The sequence below is a fragment of the Labeo rohita genome, chromosome 9, assembly GCF_022985175.1.
Source record: "Labeo rohita strain BAU-BD-2019 chromosome 9, IGBB_LRoh.1.0, whole genome shotgun sequence".
NCBI lineage: Eukaryota > Metazoa > Chordata > Actinopteri > Cypriniformes > Cyprinidae > Labeo > Labeo rohita.
In genome coordinates this window covers 42,102,167-42,125,442 of record NC_066877.1, presented here as the reverse complement: position 1 = coordinate 42,125,442, position 23,276 = coordinate 42,102,167, and the positions used below count along the sequence as shown (strand labels likewise).

General features: G+C 40.6%; 1 protein-coding gene across 2 annotated transcripts in view; it reads left to right on the top strand.

The window, feature by feature from the left end:
- The window catches only part of LOC127171041 (growth hormone receptor), a 56,594-nt gene extending 44,774 nt beyond the window's left edge, over positions 1 to 11,820 (top strand). The window contains exons 3-9 of one of the 2 annotated variants that reach the window (XM_051119457.1): positions 4,655 to 4,772; positions 4,942 to 5,111; positions 5,633 to 5,811; positions 5,915 to 6,068; positions 6,162 to 6,249; positions 6,789 to 6,858; positions 7,110 to 11,820. In XM_051119457.1, the coding sequence (XP_050975414.1) occupies positions 4,655 to 4,772; positions 4,942 to 5,111; positions 5,633 to 5,811; positions 5,915 to 6,068; positions 6,162 to 6,249; positions 6,789 to 6,858; positions 7,110 to 7,748 (1,418 nt within the window). In that variant the 3' untranslated portion in view covers positions 7,749 to 11,820. Of the gene's footprint in view, positions 1 to 4,654; positions 4,773 to 4,941; positions 5,112 to 5,632; positions 5,812 to 5,914; positions 6,069 to 6,161; positions 6,250 to 6,785; positions 6,859 to 7,109 lie in introns of both variants that reach the window. The other variant, XM_051119456.1, reaches the window with a different exon arrangement.
- Positions 11,821 to 23,276: the final 11,456 nt, after the last annotated feature.

The window sequence follows — 23,276 nt, the reverse complement described above, 5'->3', positions numbered from 1 at the left end:
GCGGGAGCGGGCGGTTTTACCTTTGCTGCGGGCGGGAGTGGGCGGTCAGACAGTTTTGCGGGAGACCCGCGGGGAACGGTGGGATTTGGCTTGTAAAGGCCGGGAAACACGGTCTGGACAAAAAGCTGTGCTTGAACACACCGCACAAACTACAGCCGGCCGCAAACTAACACGTGCGATCTGCGCCTACGTGAAAAGATTTAGCTGTCTATATCAGCAGCTTTTAATAGTATATAATTGTCATTCAAAATGAGAAACCGAAACAAAGAAATACAAGATAAACGCAGATATGAAATGTAAAAAAAACCAGTGCTTGCTTACTATTTTGAATATCAGTTATGCTGATCACTTTCTTCATTTTAAGCGCTCATGTTGTTATGATAACATTTACATGATGGAATGCTTGGGTAAGATCTCGTAACATTAGAGTATAGTCTTCTGTTTGCGCCGCCTTCATTTACTTGTTCATTTACTTACTCGATTTCATCACTGTCGCTTTGATTCTCCAGAGAGGACATTCGGTGTGTGTTTGCAGTTCTTGGAGGAAAGACGCACTGGTCTGGGATTTATTTGTTAATTAGGCTATGTTATTTAATTATTTATTTCGTAAGTAAGTATTATTTATACTTACTTATTATTTATTTTTTGCAACAGCCTGTTAAGCAAGCTATTGTGAACGTGAAATCTGAGATTTTTTTAGACATTCTAATTATTTTATGTTTTTTGTTTTGTATTTCATTTAAATTATATGTAGCCTGTTTAAGTTCTATGTGTTAAGTTATTTCATATGGTGCTTTGGCTTATTTACTTAAACTGTTTGTTAAAGATAAACTGTTTAGTTAATCGTGCGGCGCCTGTGTGTCATGCAGTAGCCTATGTCTAAAAAAAAAGTTGCCGCTAATTGTGGTTTTGTTTTAACAGTACTAATGTTTTATAACGCTAAAATATCCAATGTTTTTGTCACGTGTGGAGCTTTAGTTTAGCATTACTTAATGTTATTTAATCTCAATCATGTTTAAAGCCTGTTACTCTAGACGTTAACGAATATTTGTGTGCATTTTTCACAAGCTCTGAGAGAAAGTCCGGCGGGAGCGGGCGGGAGCGGGCGGGAGCGGGCGGGAGCGGGCGCAGACATTGCGGGCGTGGACGGGAGTGGAACACGCAGGTTGCGGGCGCGGGCGGTCCTGGTCAGAAATTCAGCAGGAGCGGGCGGGTGCGGGTTTAAGAAAACAGTCCCGTGCAGGGCCCTAACCCATAGTCCAGTGAGAAGTCCTCTCTTGAGTGGTCGTGGGTGCAGAAGGTCTCCCTTCCTGTCCTGCTAGAGGTGTCAGGCGGTTGTCTTGGCATCTAATCTGATGTTTCTGAACATTTGTTTATGTTCATCCACCGAGATCCAGTCACAGTGTGACACGTCTCCCTCCACACTTGGCAGTTAGAGAGGGGCCCTGCCATTAACTGGTCTCGACTGTTTTTCACCACACCAGTCACATGAAGTCAAGTATGATGTGTAGTGTGCGTCACGCTGATGATTGACTGTCACTCTCTGTCACTGGTGTGTATGGTTGACGTTATTAGATCACTGGATTGACCAATCAGAAGACAAGAACACAACTATCCATTTTTCTTCAACCTAAAAAACACTTACAACAGGTAGCATTATACAGTGTTTACTTTTGTAAAATGTCTTTACAAAACAAAAACGAGACTTGCCTCTTTTCATAATTCACTGCTGTCCAGTTTATAATACACACTCCATGTTTACATTACAGTACCATCTGTACAAAAAGAGACAGATTAGAAATAATTTTGTAATGTAATTGAAAAGCTAATACCTGTGCAGTTGTTCAGCTTTTGATAGTATGTCAATATATGATTTAGAATGTATGTCAATATGGTATTATTGCAGAAAAGTAGCAAAATTGCTGTTATATTCAGTTTTGTATTATGCTAGGCTTAGTTGACCAAAAATGAAAATTACTCCATTCCCATTAATAAAGGCCTCCTGATCCTCGTTTCAGCGGAATGATGCAGGTGTAGTTTAAGCTGCGGTGAGAATACGCTAGTCTCACAAGAACCAAGTTTTGTTTACAGGAGCAAAGTAAAATCAGTCTCCCCTTGGTTTATATCGAAATCCATGTAATTTTTCATCTTGTGATTTGTTTTGTTTTGTCACTTCTCACCGGAGCTTACGCTACGCCTACGTCATCTGCTGGATCCATTTCTTACACAAATGCATCGCTTCACTTCAGAAGGCCTTTATTAACCCCCGCAGCCACTGTTAATGTTGGATTTATGCACTTTTTTTTTTGGCTTCAAAATCTTGACCACCATTCACTGCCATTATTAAGCTTGGAAGAGCCAGGATATTTTTTTAATACAACTCAGATTGTATTCATCTGAAAGAAGAACGTCTTATCCACCTAGGATGGCTTGATAGTGTGTAAATCATGGGGTAATTTTCATTTTTGGGTGAACTATCCCTTTAAGTTAAAGTGTTTTGTAAGGAGTATGTAAACGTGCTAACTGACCTGTAGATACATAGAGTTTTGCCATTATTTGTGTCTGAGTGAGAAAATAATTGATGTCATTTCAAAGATGTAATCATTCATTGGAGGTATTTTGTGCCAAAACAAGTTTTGCGGTTTAGCTCACATAGACTTCTGTTGTATATAAGTGAACTAAGTATCAAGAAATGTACCCTAGCTGTTGTAAAAATGTAACTGACCACAAAAGATGTTGTTCTTCATAATGTTTTACATAATGTTCATGCTCATGTTTGATGTTGCAGTAAGAAATTACCACATCAACCCAAAGAGCTGGATATATCATAGACCACTGGTTCTCAACTCCAGTCCTCGGGGCCATTGCTCTGCACATTTTGTATGTTTCTGAATCTGACACACTCAGGCTGTTTCTCAATTCCAAGAACGCAAAGGAGGAGACCGGTCTTGCCAGGCTCCCTTAAAAGAACAAACTCGGAAGGACGCAAGAACACAGAACGTGTCTTTGTGAGAATTGAGATGCGCTGTGCTCTTGCTGCTCAACTGACAGTACCGGTAGATTATAAGGAGCAGACAGCGGCACGCAATGCACAATAACATCACAAACAAATGCCATAATGCTTCAAAAACATTTATTTCATTTTACTTATTATAGACAATATTTTCATATTATTTTCTAGCTTTTTACCACATGTATTTGTGAAAATGATTTGGCTGTGTATAATGTTACATATTCTTTTTATTATGCCAAAAAAAAGTACGACAGGCTTTCTCACTAAATTAAAATCATGCAAAACAAGACGACAAATGTTTACTTTCATGAGCTGTCGTGTATTTGCACGCTTGCAGTGGGAATCTCTTAGCGAGAACGAGAAGTTTGATTCTCTCAAGTCTGCATTTGATGCATCCTCGTTTTCAAGAACACATCTGGGCACTTTCAAGTGTCTTCTGTACTTGCGTTGTTGAGTACTGGAATTGAACTTCGATGGTTAATGACGACGTAGAGCGAGGACACGAGATCGCATAAGAATGCATATTGAGAAACGGCCTCGGTTCAGTTCGTGGATCTTTCTCCTAACGAGCTGATGCTCTGAATCAGGTGCGTTAAATGAGGGAGATGTACAAAATGTGCAGAGCAGTGGGCCCCGAGGACTGGAGTTGAGAACCACTGTCATAGACAACATCTACGTCAACACTTGAGTTGTTTCGGCACCATTCAGGTGATCAGATCCTAAGCAAATGGTCATCAGTTTTAAAATAAGAGGAGGGAACCATCGTCTGAACGTCATTAATGTACAGATCTCAGCTGTTACATCTGACAAACTTCTGTTACATTAGAGGAGGTGAACTGAAAAGGACTCTTCACACCAAGGGGATAACTATGAAAGATAACTATATCATTTTATATTCTGCATTTAGCAGGTATTTTTATCCAACACGAAATGCATCAAGGAGTCAGCAGTATTCGTGAATAACAATGCCAAATTAAGAAACCAGCCAGAGAAGAGGAGATATGCAGAGATGGTTTAAGAGTGTAGGGTGGTTCAGTGCTGAATGAAAGTTGCGATGCTCTCGGTAGATCAGGTGGAGGTTTGGAGCTCATTCCACCAAAGAGGGTCTGGAAAATGGACTTTGTGCCTCATTGAGGAGCAACAAAGCATGGCTCATTCAGCAACTTGAACTGGAGGGAGAGTAATAGGAGTGAGTTGAGATTGGGAGGTGCCATTCCAGCAGTCATCCTGCTTCTGGCTGCTTCTGGGGTGTGATGTGGGTGATTGAAGACCAGATGAAAAACTATAACGATAACACGAGGAACAATATCAATGAAATAACTTCACTTTTTTCCAGCTGATGAACAAATAAAAACATTGACAGCCAATCAGAATCCACCTGACTTTAAAGAGCACTACCATTTACAGGGACAGTGGTCAAAGCTGCAGTGCGCACTAATAATAAACAAAACATTGTCATGCATTCCTGTGGACGTTAATGTAGATATAATCATAGTTGAATGTGCACTGACTGTAAAAAATGTTTGAATTAAGGATGTTCAGTGTTCATTCCGACTCCTCTGTAGTTGCTTCTTGAAATTTGACACTGCTACACTGCCATAGACGTCTTCTCTGAGTCAGTCTTTGTTTCTTACATTGCAGATGGCAGAAGGCCCTATATTTACCACTGCCGCTCGCCCAACATGGAGATCTTCACCTGCTGGTGGCGTCCGATCGATAGTCAGGACAACGTCACCTACACACTCCTGTACACCATAGGGTGAGACATTATATTGTATTATAAACTGGATCGGTCGCTTTGATTTACCGTCAGTTTTCACCAGATTAGTGTTCGTTGTGTAGAGTGTAAATACTGCTGGTGATTAGATGATGAAATGATCTTTGTGAGAGCGCTGTGAATGATGAACAGACGTCATGTCGCCCCGCAGTCAGCGCGCAGTGCGGGAGTGTCCCGATTACGTGAGCGGCGGCGTCCACAGCTGCTACTTTGATGCCAAACACACTCAGATCTGGGAGATGTACTGCATGAACGTGACCGCGCACACCCGTACGGGGCCCGTCACCTCTCAGAAACACTGCCTGGATGTGGTCGATATAGGTGATGCTTTATACTAAATATTACAAGTGCTCTAAAATGGCAGAATGTTGTGAAGCTGACATCAGCTCTTCTGACTCTAATTTCTCTAGCTTCATCCACTGAGCTCAGCTCAGTCCTGCAGTCTGTTCGCGCTGATTTGTCTTATTTAACCATTCACACATACCTTGTATACACTGATGAGTCTATACGTTAATCTTGCCCTACACTCTTAAAAATAAAGATTTTTTATTAGCACTTACGATTCCACAAAGAACCTTTAACATCCGTGGAACATTGCTATTGGAAAAAAGATGCTTTATAGCATATGACAACCACTATGAAATTTTTTCATCAAACTACTGCTCTCTCTTTATATTGTCCAAATGCTGAACCTACATACAGCCTAAACGGCCTCCACGTGGTTGTAAACATTTCAAGCTTTCACAGCTTAGTTTGTCTTCTCCTGAGGTTTGCTAGAGCTGATCATCAGCGCTGATGTTTCATCATGTTTGTTAATGAGTCTCGTGTGCCTCTGTCCCCAGTGGAGATCGACCCGCCCTTTAACCTGACGTACGTCATGCTTAACGAGAGCATCGGTGAAGTCGGGCGCAGCATTTTGGTGTCCTGGTTGTATCCGATCGAGTCTCTAGTGAACGAGGGACTGATCTTGCTCGACTACGAGCTGCGCTACAGAAACCTCGCTCAGACAGACAACTGGAGGGTAAAGACACAGAGAGTCTGTTTATCATGTCTCCATTTTTATGATAGTAACTCTAGAACAGACAGGAATGGAGACAAACATTTTGTCGTCTATGTGTCTGAAGGTGATGGAGCGTTTGCGCGAGCCTCATGTGGAGTTGTTGGATCTGCCGGTGGGAATGTACGAGTTCAGTGCACGCTGCCGCTCCACCAGCAACAAACACTGGAGTGCATGGAGTGAATCCATCATCGTCACCATCAATGGCAAAGCTCTGTCCGGTACTCACACACACACACTTACGTATGTATCAACCCGTATGTCACGACTGATAGCTGCAGCTCTAAGTGTCTGTCCGTCCGTTTGTCTCTCAGAACGGATGTTGGCCTTGATTCTTGTGACCAGCGTCGCCATCATGGCCTTCCTCATCATCAGTTTGGGTAACGTCCCACAAGGCAAGAGGTCAGTGGTGTCATGAAGCTTGTAGCTCTGGTCTCAGTATCGACGGACTGTCGATGTGAATTACACAGATCCATCTGTAGGTCTGCGTCATTAGCTCACATGAGAACATGAATCTAGTGTCTTGATCAGATATTCAGTTAGACTCATGAATCTACAAACATCTTTCAAATTTTCTCTTATTTTTAGTAAAAATCTGTTGAATTCTGCACAGCAGATTCAACTGTGGTACTATACTTAGATTTAAGTAACAAAAGATGCATGACCAAAAACATCAAAATATTTTAAAAACCCTAGTGCGTTAAAAAAGCCAATATGTAAAGAAAACACTGCTGAGAGGTTTGGAAGTTTGAGTCTAGAAAAGTATTGAATATTGAAATGAAAAATGGATTAAATGAATAAAAAAATCTGTCGGGATCAGTTCTATTGTTTATTAAAAAAAAAACAGTAGAAGTCTATGGAAGGTCTTCATTTAGCTAATGTCTGTGTGTTTTGTATCAGTGTCTCATTAATGTTTTTCTCTGCTCGTGTTCTTCCAGCAGGATTAAATCGTTCTTCCTACCACCGATTCCCAAACCGCGCATCCCAGGGCTGGAACCCGCTCTGCTGAAGGTCTGAGAGTCCCGTCACACGTCACACATAGTTTCACTGTTCGAGTTATAAGTAGGGTTAGATCAACCATCCCCAGCACTATTTCTGAAGTGCTAAAGTTCAGTGTGTGTATTTGGGAAAATAGCTTAGCGTCTGCATAGCAACGTCACAACAACTAGCACAACTATATCGAATGATTTGTTCGGAACCGTGTGTAGAACTTAATTTGATGTTTTTCCTTCTGTTCTTTTTGCTCTTTCATGTCCCTCCAGAAAGGGAAAATTGACGAGATCAGTTGTCATTTCTCCAGTTTTCACGGCTATAAGTCGCCACAGTACAGCCCAGAGACATGGTACCAGGTGAGCGTGGACACGTATCCTGCCGCAACGCCCAGCAAAGCCCAGTCTGACCGTAAACAGGAGGATGTGCCGATCACACCGATTGCACCAGTTGCACCAGTCACGCAGTACGTCACCTGCCCTGACGGACAACAGTCGGTTCAGAAAAGCTGCAGTCCTGCGCCTTACTGCCACAGCCCTGCCTCCTACTGTGAGGAAAACACACCTCCTCCAGACCCTGGCCCCGCCCACCCAGAGCTCACATCTGTCCCGGGTATGGACTACAGCATGATTCTAAACCCCACCGCCAAGCAGCCGTCCACTCAGGACTTCTATACACGTGTGAGCGGCACGACGCCTGCCGGGACGCCGCATCTGGTGTCCTGCCTGCCCGACACGCCCTACCTGCAGTTCAAAGAGGGAGAAGATGACGACGCGGACAAAAGCAGCCAGCTGGCGGCGCTGCTGGAAAAGCAGATGGAGGGACTGTTGAGTGCGATTGATTCAGACCCGAGCAAAACTGGTATGCCTTTGCTACCTCATTCATCAGACAGGAGCTGCAGAAGCATCTAATAACACACACACAACGTACAATCACACACCATACACACACACACACACACACACACACAGTCTGGTTTATTATCTTTGTGGGGACTCTCCATAGGCGCAATGGTTTGTATACTGTCCACACTGTATTTTCTATCCCCTTACCCTAACCCTACCCCTAACCCTAACCCTTACAGAAAATGTTCTGCATTTTTACTTTCTCAAAAAATCTCATTCTGTATGATGTATAAGCTTTTGTACCCATGGGGACCGCAGGCTGGTCCCCACAATGTCAAAAATTTCAGGTTTTACTATCCTTGTGGGGACATTTGGTCCCCACAATGTAGCAAAAACAAGTACACACACACACACACACACAAACAGTCCATGAGTCGTGCAGTCTGTGCTAGTTTGTCTTGATGGGAAACGTGATTGGTGTTTCAGTTCAAGCTTAGTGCATTCACATGTAAACACCTGATTCACAGCAGCGTCAGCAGCGCATAATTTAACACTGCACATTTTAAGAAACGAGGCAGCACATCAGATCGATCCCGGAGCTTCGCATTAGCAGCAGCGCAGCAGGTGAGTCTAGTTTCACAACGCTGCTTCTGCTCAACTGAAGTAACAGCGCACTGATGTGAACTAATTAAACATGATTTTAATCAAATTCATTGAATTTAGTTTGCAAAAAATTGTAGATTTGATATGAATTATATACAGCAAAATCCAAAGTGGTAAATTAACACTGCTCAGGGTTTATATAATCCACATTACAGAGTGATAAAATTAACACTGAAGTAGTGGTAAAATGAATGAGGTAATGAACCTCTTAAGCTCTGAACTTCCCTGCGGCCCCACTGGTGGGTCCAAAATTGCATCATCACAGTTATTGTAAAAAATTAATAAGTTAAGGAGCAGTGAACTAGACAAATATGGTATTATTTGAAAGCTTAGAACCTCATCCCATCACTTTTGCATTTATGTGACAAAGAAATAACAGAGAATAATTATCAAAAAAAAATCACAACGATGGAAATTATTTATGTAAACAAACAAACAATTAGGTCACATTTCTGCTCCAATTACTACTTCCATGTGGCCAAAAACTTTATATCTGTTCTTAGATTAGGTTATCTTTAAAATGATAAATAATGATTAGGAACATAATCATCACCACCCGATGACTTGTGCTCTTTGTAAAAGTCTGTTATAGTTCAGTTATAGCAGCCAAATAAAATATAATATTAAAAAGTAAAGTGTCAAGAGACCAACTAATGTAAACACTGACCACTATAATGGTGACATAAAAATTAGGATTTTCTTCTTTGGTGATTCTGCTTATCTTCAATAATGATCAGTCATCACTCAATGAATCTCTTAATTACCTCATTAATTTTAATACTGCTTCAGTGTTCATCAGTTTATCACTCTGTAGTGTGGATTATATAAACACTGAGCCATCTTAATTTAACACAGGATTTTGCTGTATAGAAAGTCATGTAAATTATTTAGGTACCAGACAGATTAATTTTTTGTCTTCATGTAAATAAGATTTTACAGGTGATTAATGACCATTGTAGGTCATACTAAATGATATAGTCAGTTAACTATAAATCTCTGCATAGATGAAAAGACACTTTTGGTGTGAAACAGACGGGAGTCACAGTCGCACTGTATGTCATACAGAGAGCGCAGATGACTTGCAGGTCGGTGTGGGTGTTCATGCTGAATGCTTTTAGTCAGGACAGTCGTGGTGTTTAATAAATGAATGTGAGGCAGTGATCGACAGACTGTTGTGTTTCACAATGATCCTTCAGCTGGTGAACATCAAGCCCCAACACTGCCCATAATCAAACACACCTGATTCAACTCATCAGCTCATTAAAATACACTCCAGGACCTGAAATGGGTGTGTCAGATAAGGGAGACATCCAGAATGTGCAGTGCTGGGGCACCCAGGAGCAGAGACGCTCTAGACCAGTGGTTCCCAACCACGTTCCTGGAGGCCCTCCAACACTGCACATGTGCATCTCTCTTTTGTCTGACATTACCGTTTCAGGTCTTGGAATCTCTACTAATGAGCTGATGATCTGAATCAGGTGTGTTTGATTAAGATGACATGGAAAACATGCAGTGCTAGGGGGCCTCCAGGAATGTGGTTGAGAACCACTGCTAGACAGTCAGGAGAAAGAAGCATCCATAAATCAGCATATAAACAGACCTTGAAGCCAAAACATGAGTGTTGTCAGAATCTGCAGTTTGTTGGATGAAATGAGAGAGAGAGAGAGAGAGAGAGAGATTATCGTATAGAAGAGATCATGTCACAGACTCCATGAACAGAGCAGGATCTCAGGTCCAACTAGAAACGACTGAAATGAGTAAATATAAGGAATGAGCAATGTAAGAAACACTGATTCAGACCGTCACAATCTTCATGTCATCGTCATTTCAGACCAAACCGCACAGACTGCGCCAAAACTCAGGGACTGCACTGTAACACACACACAAATCGAGCTTTATCACAAGAGATCACAGGGCTGAGGCCTCTCGCTCGATGGGTTCAGACTGGACTTAAAACGCACACTCAGACGTTAACAATCAGATAATGCTGGAACATTTTTGAAATAATGGACAGATGAGAGTCTGCTGTCCGCTCACTACACTGTGATCCTCTCCCAGTGTCCGATGGGTAATCACCCTTCTGTCAGATGTCTAGATGTACTTCTTAGGGATTTTGTGAACAAGAAGCATTTCCAAGCTATGAATACAAAAATACGCACACCAAGACACACTATTAGCGCGTCACGAGGTGAGTGTGCTGAATTTCAAATGCTGTCAGTTATATGCAATGAAGCAGGAATGGGAGTCCCATCAGGACTGAATTCTAAAGAAGCTTTGTCGAAACACAGGTATATGAGTTGCTCATTGACTGATGATGATGTAATGAATGAGGAGCCACATGACACAATCCCATTAGAGCATTTCACTGATGCATCCTAGTTTATTGATCCTCAAATGTATGATAGTGAGGAAAGCTAAATGTTCACTGTGTTTATAAGCAGCATCATCGACGGACCGAATTCAGTAGTTCATAACGCCCTCGTATTGCGTGTAGTTTATTTTATTAAAGTATGGCACTTTTTGAATATGGTAAACTCAGGAGTTTCTATTGAAAGCATTAGACACAAATCCATTTTAGTAGGTTGAACTATTATTATCTTACACAAGATTAACACATTAAAAGTTGATCGTTTGTATCTCGTCAAATGTTCAAGTGACAGATTCATTTATGCAAAAGGTTTGTGTGTGTGTGTGTGTGTGTGTGTGCGTTTGTAAATGTGCCTTTGCTTTGATCAGTTTTGTGTAATTTGTCTGTGTAATGTTTATTGCAAGAACTTAAAATCAGAAAAATCAGGGTTTTAATCGTGTTGGATGCGTAAGAAATTTGCAATCGTGTCTGTGCAGATGCAGCACCTTCGTTCACTATATGCAAGTAACACATTCATTAAGAGTGCTGTTAAAAAAAAAACTACTGAAGATTAGAAAAACATTTCATGGTCAACAACATTGCTGTTTTTTTTTATTTATTTTGATTTGTTTGTTCTTGGCTATGAAGAAGTGTCATATGAGCTCTGTAAAAAATGTCGTAAAAGTGTCGTAGAGAGAGACAGAGATGTTACTGTAACGAGAATCTGTGTGTGTGTGTGTGTGTGTGCGCATTAGAGAGAAACAGTGTTGAACAAATAACTGCTTCAAACTAATTTCAGTGTCAGTTCATGTTGTCAGAAACATTGCCTCTTAATTTTCCTTTTTGTGGTGTGTGTCATGTCTGCGCCTCATAACTTGTGTGGGTCAAAAGTTCCGATCAAGTGCAGATCAGAAAGTGCAGATCAACTATAGAAACGTTACAAAGGTTCTGATATATTAAAAGAGATATTTATAAAGTAATAAATATGTCAGTTTTCACAGAAGTGAGGTATATATACTAACTACAACATGTTTTTGTGCATTATATTATTTTTGTGTGCTTTCTGCAAGTGTTTGTTTCTCATATAAATGTTGCCATTTGTAGAAAGTCACATTCCCATATGGTCAAATAAAGAGAAACTAAAAGTGTGGTGGAGTTTTTGTGGTTTACACACACACATGCAGTTTTTAAATATGAAGGAATGAGGCCCAGTGTGCATGTGTGAACTCATTATGACCAAATGTCACTTATATCTTGAAATACTTTGTCATCTCACTAGTAAGACACTTGACTGGTCCTCACTAGGTCAAAATGCTTATAAACCATTCAAAAGATGTTGCTGATGTAAATCTAGTGTTGTAAATCTAGTAATGTTTATGCGATGGGTAAGTTAGAGGTAGGGGTTGGGATAGCTAAGAGAAAATATTGTTATATATACATACACACACACACACACACACACACATATATATATGTTTGTTTGTATGTGTGTGTGTGTGTATATATATATATGAAAAAATACATTTGATTGCACTCAGGTAGAGCTCAAACATTTAATTTCACAAGCAGAACATGTGGTGTCAGCAGATAGTAATCATGAGGTTGGACGCTCATGCTGACCTCAGGCCTTTGGCTCTGGTTAGACTGGAATAAGGTCACCTTGTGGGTTATGCAGGCATTTGAGGAAGCGTTGCTTTTTATTGTCAAAAAGGAAAATATTCTTTATGCTTTATTATATAATGAAACACAATAAGAGTCTAAAGAAACAAATAAATTAATAGTGAGCCACCCAATCATATAAATCAATAGAAAAAAGACCAGAAACCTGTTAGGGAGTGCTGGAAATGAATAATGACCCAAAAAGTGCTCCTCTGCTGCCATCTACTGGTTATAGTGGTAATTTCATGTTTTTTCTTCAGCATATTAAAAAGCTGAGAGTGCACTTCCAAACAAAGAATTGACTCTGAACGGTTAAAAGGAATTCGAACCCACTTCCACATCACAAAGTCACACATCTGCAGAATTCCCACTTAAGTTCTACACCGGCCACCGCAAACAAAAAAGTTGACATGGTTCATTGTTAAAATGTGCAGTCATGACCTCGCTGAACCTCCTACTTGCCATGATCTGTTTGAACAGTTTGAACCTGTATCCCTGTCTGAGCTTGGCGATATAGTTCACAAGATTAAGCCCTACCACTCCTTCTGTGGATGTTATCCCCACTCGACTCTTTATAGAGGTTTTGGAAACTATTAGCCCTAGTGTTTTGACTATTATAAATAGATCCTTACATAGTGGCTGTGTTCCTATATGTCTCAAACAAGCAGTGATCACGGCTCTTTTAAAGAAGCCAAATATGGACATGACCATGACGTTTTTGTCTAAATTTTAGAGAAAATTGTTTTTACTCAGTTATCTGCATTTGTTTCTCAAAACAATATTTTAGACAAATTTCAGTCTGGTTTTAGAGACCATCATAGCACCGAGTCTGCATTGCTTAGGGTGTCAAACGATATACTTCTTGCTGTGGACTCATGTTCTGCTATTTTGATGTTGCTTGATCTCAGTTCTGCGTTTGATTCAGATGTGACCCTTCTTAAACGTTTAAGGGATGAAGTCGGTATTGGGGCACGGCGTTGGACTGGTTCTCATCATACCTCTCTGATAGATCAGGTAAGGTGGCGATTGCAAACTCGTCCTCTCCTTCTGCATCGCTCATCTGTGGTGTACCTCAGGGGTCCCTCTTAGGGCCTATCTTGTCTTGTCTGTATATGCTCCCCTTGGGTTCGATCAAGAGGAAAAATAATATTTTATACCATTGTTACACTGACGATATCCAGCTCTATATTCTCCTTAGCTCTGATCGCTCTGATTCTGACCTTTTAAATTGCTATGATGACATTAAATGTTGGACTGGCAGAAACTTTCTCCAGTTAAATGAGAGCAAAACTGAGATTGTTGTCTTTGGAGCCCCAGGTGCTGTCTCTGATATCATTTTAATAATTTTGGGTCTTTGTCATCAAATATGAATCCTTTTACTAAAAACTTAAGTGTGATTTTTGACACTGATCTGACTTTTGAAAAACAGATAAGTGCTGTGGTGAAGAGCAGTTTCTTTCAATCAAGGCAAATAGCCAAACTAAAATCTATGCTCTCGTTTAAGGTTTTGGAGATGGTTATTCACTCTTTCATCACTTCCAGACTTGATTATTCCAATGCGTCTCAGTGTTTCAGTGCTGAATCATCTGCAGATGGTCCAGAACGCAGCCGCAAGACTGCTGACGGGTACTAAGAGGAGAGACAGCATCTCTCCAATCTTCAGCCGGTCTCATCTTACTTGTCCGAACCCCTTAGTTATCAGCAACCCTCGCGCTCAAACGCGGTCAATTGACACAACACATCAAATAAATACTTAATACATTCACCCCTCCTAAATAAAGTCCTACCCTTTATTTAAAAGACCTACTGCATATGGCAAAAAGGTTTGTTTATATATTGCTTTAGTTGCCTTCAGTGCCCTATAACGACGTCCAGATGGTAACAATTCAAAGGCATAGTTCAGAGGGTGTGCTGAATCTGCACTTACAGCCAGAGCCTTCCTCCTAACTGATCGCCTGATTTTTGCTTAGACTGTTATTTTACTTGCTATCCTTATGATCCTATTTAATTTGACTTTATTTGCAGATGTTATTCACCCAAACCAAGCTGTAATATTATACCCTAAAACACTTTCAATCACACTAATGTAAACTCTTTGTAAAATGCATTGGCTAACAGCAAATATAAGCTCTGATTTGCTTTCTTACAGATAAAATCCACACTACCAGAAAAATTCAGTTTACAATTTTTCATAGTTCCCAAGTACTTAAAAACATTCACAATTTCCATTGGTTGATCACATCATGTCAGTCCCGTTAAAGGTTCTGGGTGGTTTAGAATCAACTCTTTTGTCTTCCCAACATAGAGAACTTGCCTCACACCATTTTTCTAATTTCAAAACATGTTCTTCATACGCATCTACACCACCTTTCCATAAGAGTGCACCCAGTTTTTGTATAAATTTGCTTGTGTAGATATTAAATTCGTTTTTATTTACCTGTTGTATTAAAATAAAGATCAGAATATCAGATTATAGTCCTGCTTGTATTCAGAACAGCTGTGATTTTGTTCATGTGAAATTTATTAAAGGGAACCTATTGTGCCCCTTTTTACAAGGTGAATTATAAACCTCTGGTGTCATGGTCTGCCAGCAAATCCGATCGGGCAGCCATCCGCATCTTTTCAAATGATGAATGTGTGTAATGGGAGGGAAGGAAGGCCGCTGAAATAAAGAAGGTAAACAAATATATTTATTTTTATATGGTTATTATAAATGATCATGTTTCATCTGTCACCCATGGGTCTATGATGGTGGGCTCCGTAAGTGAGTGACCACTGGTGACACATAAGAGAGAGATATATTTATAAAGCTGTTGATAAAATGCTAATTTGATTGTTAATACATCTCAGCTGTTGTTGATGTCCCTTTGTTTGTATCGCCCCGCCGAGTATCGTTGACCCCGTTTTATTCCGCCGCGACGCAGCATGGGAATCCCCTGACGTCATCTGAATCATCTGATTCTACGCTTCCGATAAAAGCAACAATGCTCTTTTTGCTCATATTTGAATAGCGATCGATCGCTCAGTACTTTTTGGCTGTCTTCGTCTGTGACTTCATATCTGCTCTTGTGGATTATTTAACTTGCTGGACTGTGTCTTCTTGGGGATTCCCTGGTGGTGGTGAGACGAAGCCTCAAAGCTTTTCAGCCAAGTGGTTCACAAAAGGGTTTCATTTCTCAAGGCTTCATTTGCTCACAATACCACCTGGTGGCCAAAGAGTGTAAAGATACATTACAGATGACCTGACCTGATCTGTTGTAACACTATTTTGCACCAGTTAGGGTTTAGAAATAACGGTGAAGACAAAATTCAGTTTCCACATATTTATTCAATACACATTCACACACATTCAATCTATTTATTTGAATATAATGTGTATTTTCTGGTATTATATAATGATTGTAAAACATAATATAACATAATTGTTATAAATATTAGTCTAAAACTGGAAAGTGGCCAGGTTTAACTGGACAGAGGACTGTGAATTAGCAAGATTCAAGCCACGTTCTGAACCTTTTAGGCGGAATCAAGGCTTCGGACGTCATCGCTTTAAAGTGATACAAGCCTCAATACACGCTTCACTGAAAGCTTCCAGGATTCCGCACTAAAGCTTCGGCACAGAACATAACATCGCTAGGGTTCCGTCACAGGACAGCGCTGCAGTCTCATCGGCGTGCTCCCGGACTTCATGACTCCCAGCGCTTCACCGGTGAGGCCGATTCAACACACACATACACACAACACTGGACTTCAAAAGAGAGTGCAAACACACACATATACAGTTATTGTATATACAGTGCTGCTTGAAAGTTTGTGAACCCTTTAGAATTTTTTATTTCTGCATAAATATGAAGCAAACAATCATCCGTTTTTTTACACAAGTCCTTCAAGTTGACAAAGAGAATCCAATCAAACAAACAAGACAAAAATATATACTTTGTCATTTAGTTATTGAGAAAAAGGTGCAAAAGTATGTGAATCTTTGCTTTCAGTATCTGTTGTGACTCCTTTTTGAAGCAACAACCGCAGGTAATGTTTTTTGTAACTGCTGATCAGTCCTGCACAACGACTTGTAGGAATTTTAGCCCATTCTTTAGTACAGAAACACTTGAACCCAGTGATGTTGGTGGGTTTCCACCTAAGAACTGCTGCTTCAGGTCCTTCCACAACCTTTTAATTGGATTAAGGTCCAGACTTTGACTCGGTCGTTCCAAAACATCACCTTTGTTCTTGTTTAACCATTTTTTGGTAGAATGACATGTGCTTGAGGTCGTTGTCATGCTGGATGACCCACTTTCTCTTTACATTTTAGTTCATGGACAGATGTCCTGACATTTTCCTTTAGAATTTGCTGGTATAATTCAGAATTTGTTGTTCCGTCAATGATGGCAAGTCGTCCTGGCCCAGATGCAGCAAAACAGGCCCAAACCATGATACCACCACCACCATGTTTCACAGATGGGATAAGGTTCTTCTTATGCTGGAATGCAGTGTTTTTCTTTCCCCAAACATAACACTTCTTATTTAAACCAAAAATTATATTTTGGTCTAATCCGTCCACAAAACATTTCTCCAATAGCCTTCTGACTTCTGACTCCACATGATCTTTATCGAACTGCAGACAGGCAGCAGTGTTTTTTGGAGAGTTGTGTCTTTCTCCTTGCAACCTTGCCATGTACACCATGGTTGTTCATTGTTCTCCTGATGATGGACTCATGAACTTCAGCATTAACCAATGTGAGAAAGTTATCCTGGGGTTCTTTGCAACCTCGGAAACTATTAAACATCTTGCTTTGGAGTGATCTTTGTGGTTGACCACTTCTGGGGACAGTAACTGTGGTCTAGAATTTCCTCCATTTGTGCACAATCTGTCTGACTGTGGATTTGTGAAGTCCAAACACTTTAAGTCCAAAAACATTTTTTTTTTAGTTTTTTCCATTTAATATATATTGATATTGATATTTGCGTCTTTTGTTGTGTCTGCACTCGTTCAAACAAGCTTTTTAAAGAGGTAAAAGAACTAACTTTATTTCCGTAGCCTGCCTTATTTAGGCTGAGCGTTACAACTGGTTTATTTGTTTTTATTCTTCGTAAATAATGGGTCCCTAACAAAAATGAACCATGTTTTTTATTATAGTACAAGTGTAGTAACCATGGTAACGCATTAATTTCCATTTGTATGACCATATTTTTACCACAAATACCATGGTTAAACTATGGTTAGTGTAGCAAGACCATGATTCATTTGTGGTTATGGTTTGACTATAGTAATGATTCCCTTTCAAGCGGTCTCTCTCGTTGCGTAGACCGCACTGGGGAAAACGCCTGTTTTACTCTGTACTGAAGCCTGATTTGTTCACGTTTGTGTAGCTGCACAAACCAATGGTGCTTTAACCCGCCAGAAAGGGCGGAGCCGACCCCTATAGAAGTCGGCTTGCAGCGCCATTCATCAGATCGTTTTCCTTCAGTGTCCAGGACATCTCTTCGCTGACTCTGGAAGAAGCAGCCAAGGAAGAAGCAAGAAGCTCTAAGAAGACCCTGCGGCGCAAGAAGAGCAAATTTCCTGACAGCGCGCACTGTTTCAAATGTTGCGCCACTAGTGTGGCTCATGCAAGGACGCCTTGCGTGAGACAGACAGGCACAATGAGTGCGTCGCCTGTTTGGGCACCGCCTGTTGGATTGCAGCCCAACACTTCCCCTTCCCAAAGCGCCAAGGTCCCCGCACTCGAGTAGTCCTGATGCGACAGAGAGGAAGAGGAGGAGCCCAGCCGGAACACCCCCCAAAGACTGCTCGTTTTGCAGCAAATCATTCCTTCGAGGCCGGCCGTTCATTGGGTAGAAACGATTTGATCGTTAAATTCCTGAAGGGCGCTCGGAGGCTTAACCCTCCTCGCCCTCAGATGATACCCTCATGGGACTTGTCAACGGTCTGTAGAGCCCTGAAGGGCTCCTCCTCTGAGCCACTCACTTCGGCCGACCTTTCGCTTAAAACAGCCCTCCTCTTAGCATTGCCGTTGGTTAAGCGAGCAAGTGACTTACAGGCACTGTCAGTCAGTGCCTCATGTCTGGAGTTAGGGCCAAACGACTCACCTTGAAACCGAGAAATGGTTACCATGGTTACCCGACATACAGCCATATCTCAAGTCTACGAGTGTGATAATGCTTACATATCTATATATATATGTGATGCGATCTGGGAAAACCTGTTGAATGCCGCGCTGGGATGTTTTAAAAAAATGCAGAGCTGCTTTCTCTGAACACCACAAAAACAGTAACATGTTTAATAAAGTTGTATCAATTCACATTCTCCGCCAGTCCTGTGTAAACTACGGCACGCAAAGTTTTTTTTTTATTTATTTATTTTTAAAATATTGTGAGATGGTGGAGCGCAAAAGAACAATGTTGTAATGGACTATTTCACATCCAGGGGTGAAGGATCAGATGATGAAGTCCGACGACAGTGTGTTTTATGCACGTGCATATGCCCATGATAAACAACGGAAAAAGGATGTTAGTGCTGCTGACACACAGAACTCGTTAAACATGTTTTTCTTAAAGTTTCATTCCTGAAAATCATCGCTGTCAGCCAGACAACCGTAACGTTTGTTTCAAAGCTATGGACAAAATAAAACCAGTTTTGGAAAGGGCTTGAACAGCTTTCATATAAAGCTAAAAAAGGTCAAATTTCACCATGTGTTGGGTTTTCCTAGATCGCATCACACGTTCTCAGGGGTTTAGTATGTGTAGTGAACGCGCAAATAGCAGCACAAACAACAGAACGTAAGGACATTTCTGTGAAGGGAGAAAGACAGAATAAATGGCACAGATAAACAGAAAAAAATACACAAGCCTACACAAAATATGTTTCACTTAAATAATTCACACATTAACTAAACCGACATGTCCACACTCCGAGTTCCGTTTCATTTTTGTGACCATGCAGTTGAAGAAAACCGAAACGGTGCATCCTATTTGTTTATTTGACACGATCACGCCGAAACTGTATTAGGTCGCGTTGGCTAGCCGTGTAGGCCTGTGTGTTGCTATAAACAGAAACACGAGACACTCGGACGCGATCACGTAATATAAATAAAAAACAAAGGATAAAAACAAAGCCGAAGAAATTTAACTGACAAAGGTCAGCATGTTACTTTTTTTTTTTTATTTTGTCAGAAACATAGGACACAATCAAAAGGGTCAATTTTTAAAAAAACTGAGATTTATACATATGAATAAATATGTAGTTTCTCCAACATTTAAAAGACGCAGACTCATACAGAACAAACGAAAAGGAGAGAAAGGAATATGATCAGACCTCAGACTGAAACTCCTGTCACTAAAAGCAGCGCTGTAAGACCCCAATGAACGCACACCACTATGGAAACGTGATTCCTACGGCGTACAGCTCACTGCATTTCAGAATATTTCATTCATATTTTTGATGCAAATGATTTTGTATTTCATGTGAATTTAATAAAAACATTGTACAGAAAGAAAGCAAAGAGCATTGACATTATCAAAGAATATTTTCAAGCACTCTCAAAACTTCTCATTGTAATCACTGAAGCTGTTTACACTGAAATGAATATCCTACTTACATGGTACGCAGGGGCGGACTGGGACAAGATCACCAGTCAAACAGCTTCCAGATGCCAATCTGACACCTCTTATCAACTCCAGGGGCCTGATGTATAAACGTTGCGTACGCACAAAATGGGCATAGAAATATGCGTACGCATTTTTCCACGCACATATCGGGATTTATAAAAAATAAACTTGGCGTAAATAAGTGCGCACCGTAAGGATGCTCTTGACCGTGCGTACGCACTCTTTTAGACGAGTATGTGTTTTGGCGACACAAACTGGCCCAAATAGCAATAACTATTTAAAATGAAAAACTTCTAAATTATCCTATTACATTACCCAATAAATCAAATTGCATCAACCTGAATTATCATTATCAGCATTCTTAACCAGGTGCAAATACTTTGAATTTACTATTTTTTTTTTTAATGAATGGGCTATAAAAAGGTATGTGCGTATATAACATATCATCATAATGGATGCTCTAGCGCTGTTAGAAGACCTTGCTAATGACGCTCTACGGAGGGAGCGTGTTTTCAGAGACCGTGAAGATTTCCTTGCTCATGATGATGATTGGCTCATGAGCCGATTTCGATTCCCAAGAGCCATCCTCTTGGAATTGTGTTCTGAATTACGGCCAGTATTGGAAAGACCCTCGCGGAGAAACCACGCGCTGTGTGTTCCTGTACAAGTATTGACCACATTAGGCCACTTGGCCACTGGTACTTTCCAGCGAGAGTTGGCAGACCGATCGGGTATGTCGCAGTCATCCCTGAGCCGTGTCATGCCATATGTATGGGATGCCATAGTGGGGATGGCACCCCGATACATCCGTTTTCCTTACACGCAAGCTGAACAGGCCAACATCAAAATGCAATTTGCAACAATCGCCGGTTTTCCCAATGTAATCGGTGCTATTGACTGCACTCATGTTGCAATAAAGGCACCATCTGAGAATGAATTTGCTTTTGTTAACCGAAAACATTTTCATTCTTTGAACGTGCAGATCATATGTGATGCGCATATGTCTCTGACAAATGTAGTTGCGAGATGGCCTGGGTCAACTCATGATTCCTACATTTTGTCCAACAGCAGTGTAGGGAACAGACTGCAAACAGGAGCTGTGCGTGATGGATGGCTTCTTGGTAAGTCGGCAGGAATGCGCATGTAATTGTAATTGAGTAAAGATGCAAATGTGTTTAAAGCATACCTTTTAAAATGTTTTTTTCTTTTAGGTATAATTATAATCTCCAATGATAAACAAACCCACACTTATTTTAATATTTTTTAAAGCAAAATTTCACATTAATCAATGCAAATTTTCAGGAAACAAAACATGTTTTATAGCATTTAAAAATTAAGTGAAATGTTATATTGAATCAGTATTGCCCTGGAAAAAAAAAAAAAAAGCTATCTGTAGGCTATTTTACAAGCATGTACTTTCTTTACAGTATTCTTATAATATTGTTTATAATTGTTACCTCTGCCTAGCACTTGAAATGTTATATTAATTGTCCCATTGTATTTACATTCATTGTTTTGTTATATTTTCTTAAAAAAAATTGTAAATGTTTTACCTCTCAGGAGACAGTGGTTATCCCCTTAGAACATGGCTGCTAACTCCACTAACTAGACCCCAAACTGAACAAGAACGGCGTTATAACGAGAAGCATTGCCGGACGCGTTCAGTGGTCGAACGCACTATTGGTCTGCTAAAAGGACGCTGGAGGTGCTTGGATACGTCTGGTGGCACAGTATTGTACAGCCCTACAAAGGTTTGCCGCATTGTGGTGGCTTGCGCAGTGTTGCACAACATTGCTCAAAAGAATGCTATACCTGTTCCATCGAACGCCCATACTGAAGATAATGAACCCGACCCTGGCCCTCCTAATGCAGTGCATAATGCTATGGCAATACAGCGGCGTATAAATGTAATAAATGGAATGTAAAAAGGCAAGTGAATTCAAACTTTTTATTTTTTCACAAGTTCTTTAAGTGAACCACTTATTTCTGACAAAATAGTTTTTATTTCTTTCAGTTCGGAACACACCGCATTAACAGCATGAACCATGTGACGTTGGGTCTGCATGACTTCTTCCGTCAGTACACGCCTTGAGTTACCAGCGCTCGGTGGTGGCACAAAGGATGATGATGATGATGATGATGATGATGATGATGCACTGGATTGCGCACAGGATGGGGTTGCTTGGGCATTTGATGATGGCGGCACACTGGACGTTGGTGGAGGCACACAAGATGCCGGTGGTGGCACACAGGATGGTGGTGGAGGCACACAGGATGGCGGCGGCTGTGGCACGTAGGATCTAAGCCTACATCCCTTGTCTACCCCACTTGGACCTGAAGGCATTCCAGGATTAACTTTTCCTTTAATCATTAAAAAACGTTTAATTAAATAAAGGTTGTATTGCATATCTGTAAATGTGTGAAATAAAATGTGCACTTGATGCCTTGCTTTTGTCTTTTTAAGTTACATTTTTTGCATATGAATAAACAGGAAAATCGACTATTTTAATAAACATATATTTTAAGGGCAGCTGCATCTATTGCTAGATTTGTCACTTGGATATTTTAGGACTTTCCACTTCCACGGAATTTTAATTGGTTGATTTGAATTATCCACAATAAAAAAGCAGAATTTTAAACAGACAAAAAATTATATAATGTGTAGATAAATCAATTACTTACCATCGTCACCGCAAATCACATCCGTATCACCTTGGAATTCTGGAAGAACTCCACTTAATCCTGTTTCCCCTATAATCGCACCCACCCTTGCATCAAAGGCTGAGAGGTCAGTGATTCCTTGACCACCACCAGTTGTTACGACACTGCGCCTGTGTGCACATATTCTTTTTTTTACGACTACTTTTAAGTCAGACCATTTTTTTTTTTGTCTCTTGGACTGTGCGAGGCACCGAGGTAACAGCATTGACTGCTTCTGTTACTTGCTCCCATTCTAATATCTTTTTTTTATTTGAAATGCCCGCAGAGAGCCCACCAAATAAAACTTTTTTTCGGCCCTCCACCTCAGACAGCAGTACCTCCATCTCGCAGTCGGTGAAGTTTCTTTTTTTTGCTTTTCGTTTCTGTTCTTCCATTTTTAGCCAAACAGATCAATGACAATTATCGGTCGTATTAATATGCAGGGAGATCATACATATTCAAAATAGGCGGTCTTAACCTCCAAATATGGTTATTTCGGGAGGAGATTGGGGTAAGCTATAAGCACGTGCACCTGCGCACAATATTCAGATAATTGTGATTTATAAAGTGAACCTTGCGCAGGTTCTGGCGTACGTACGGTTTTATAAATCGGAAAA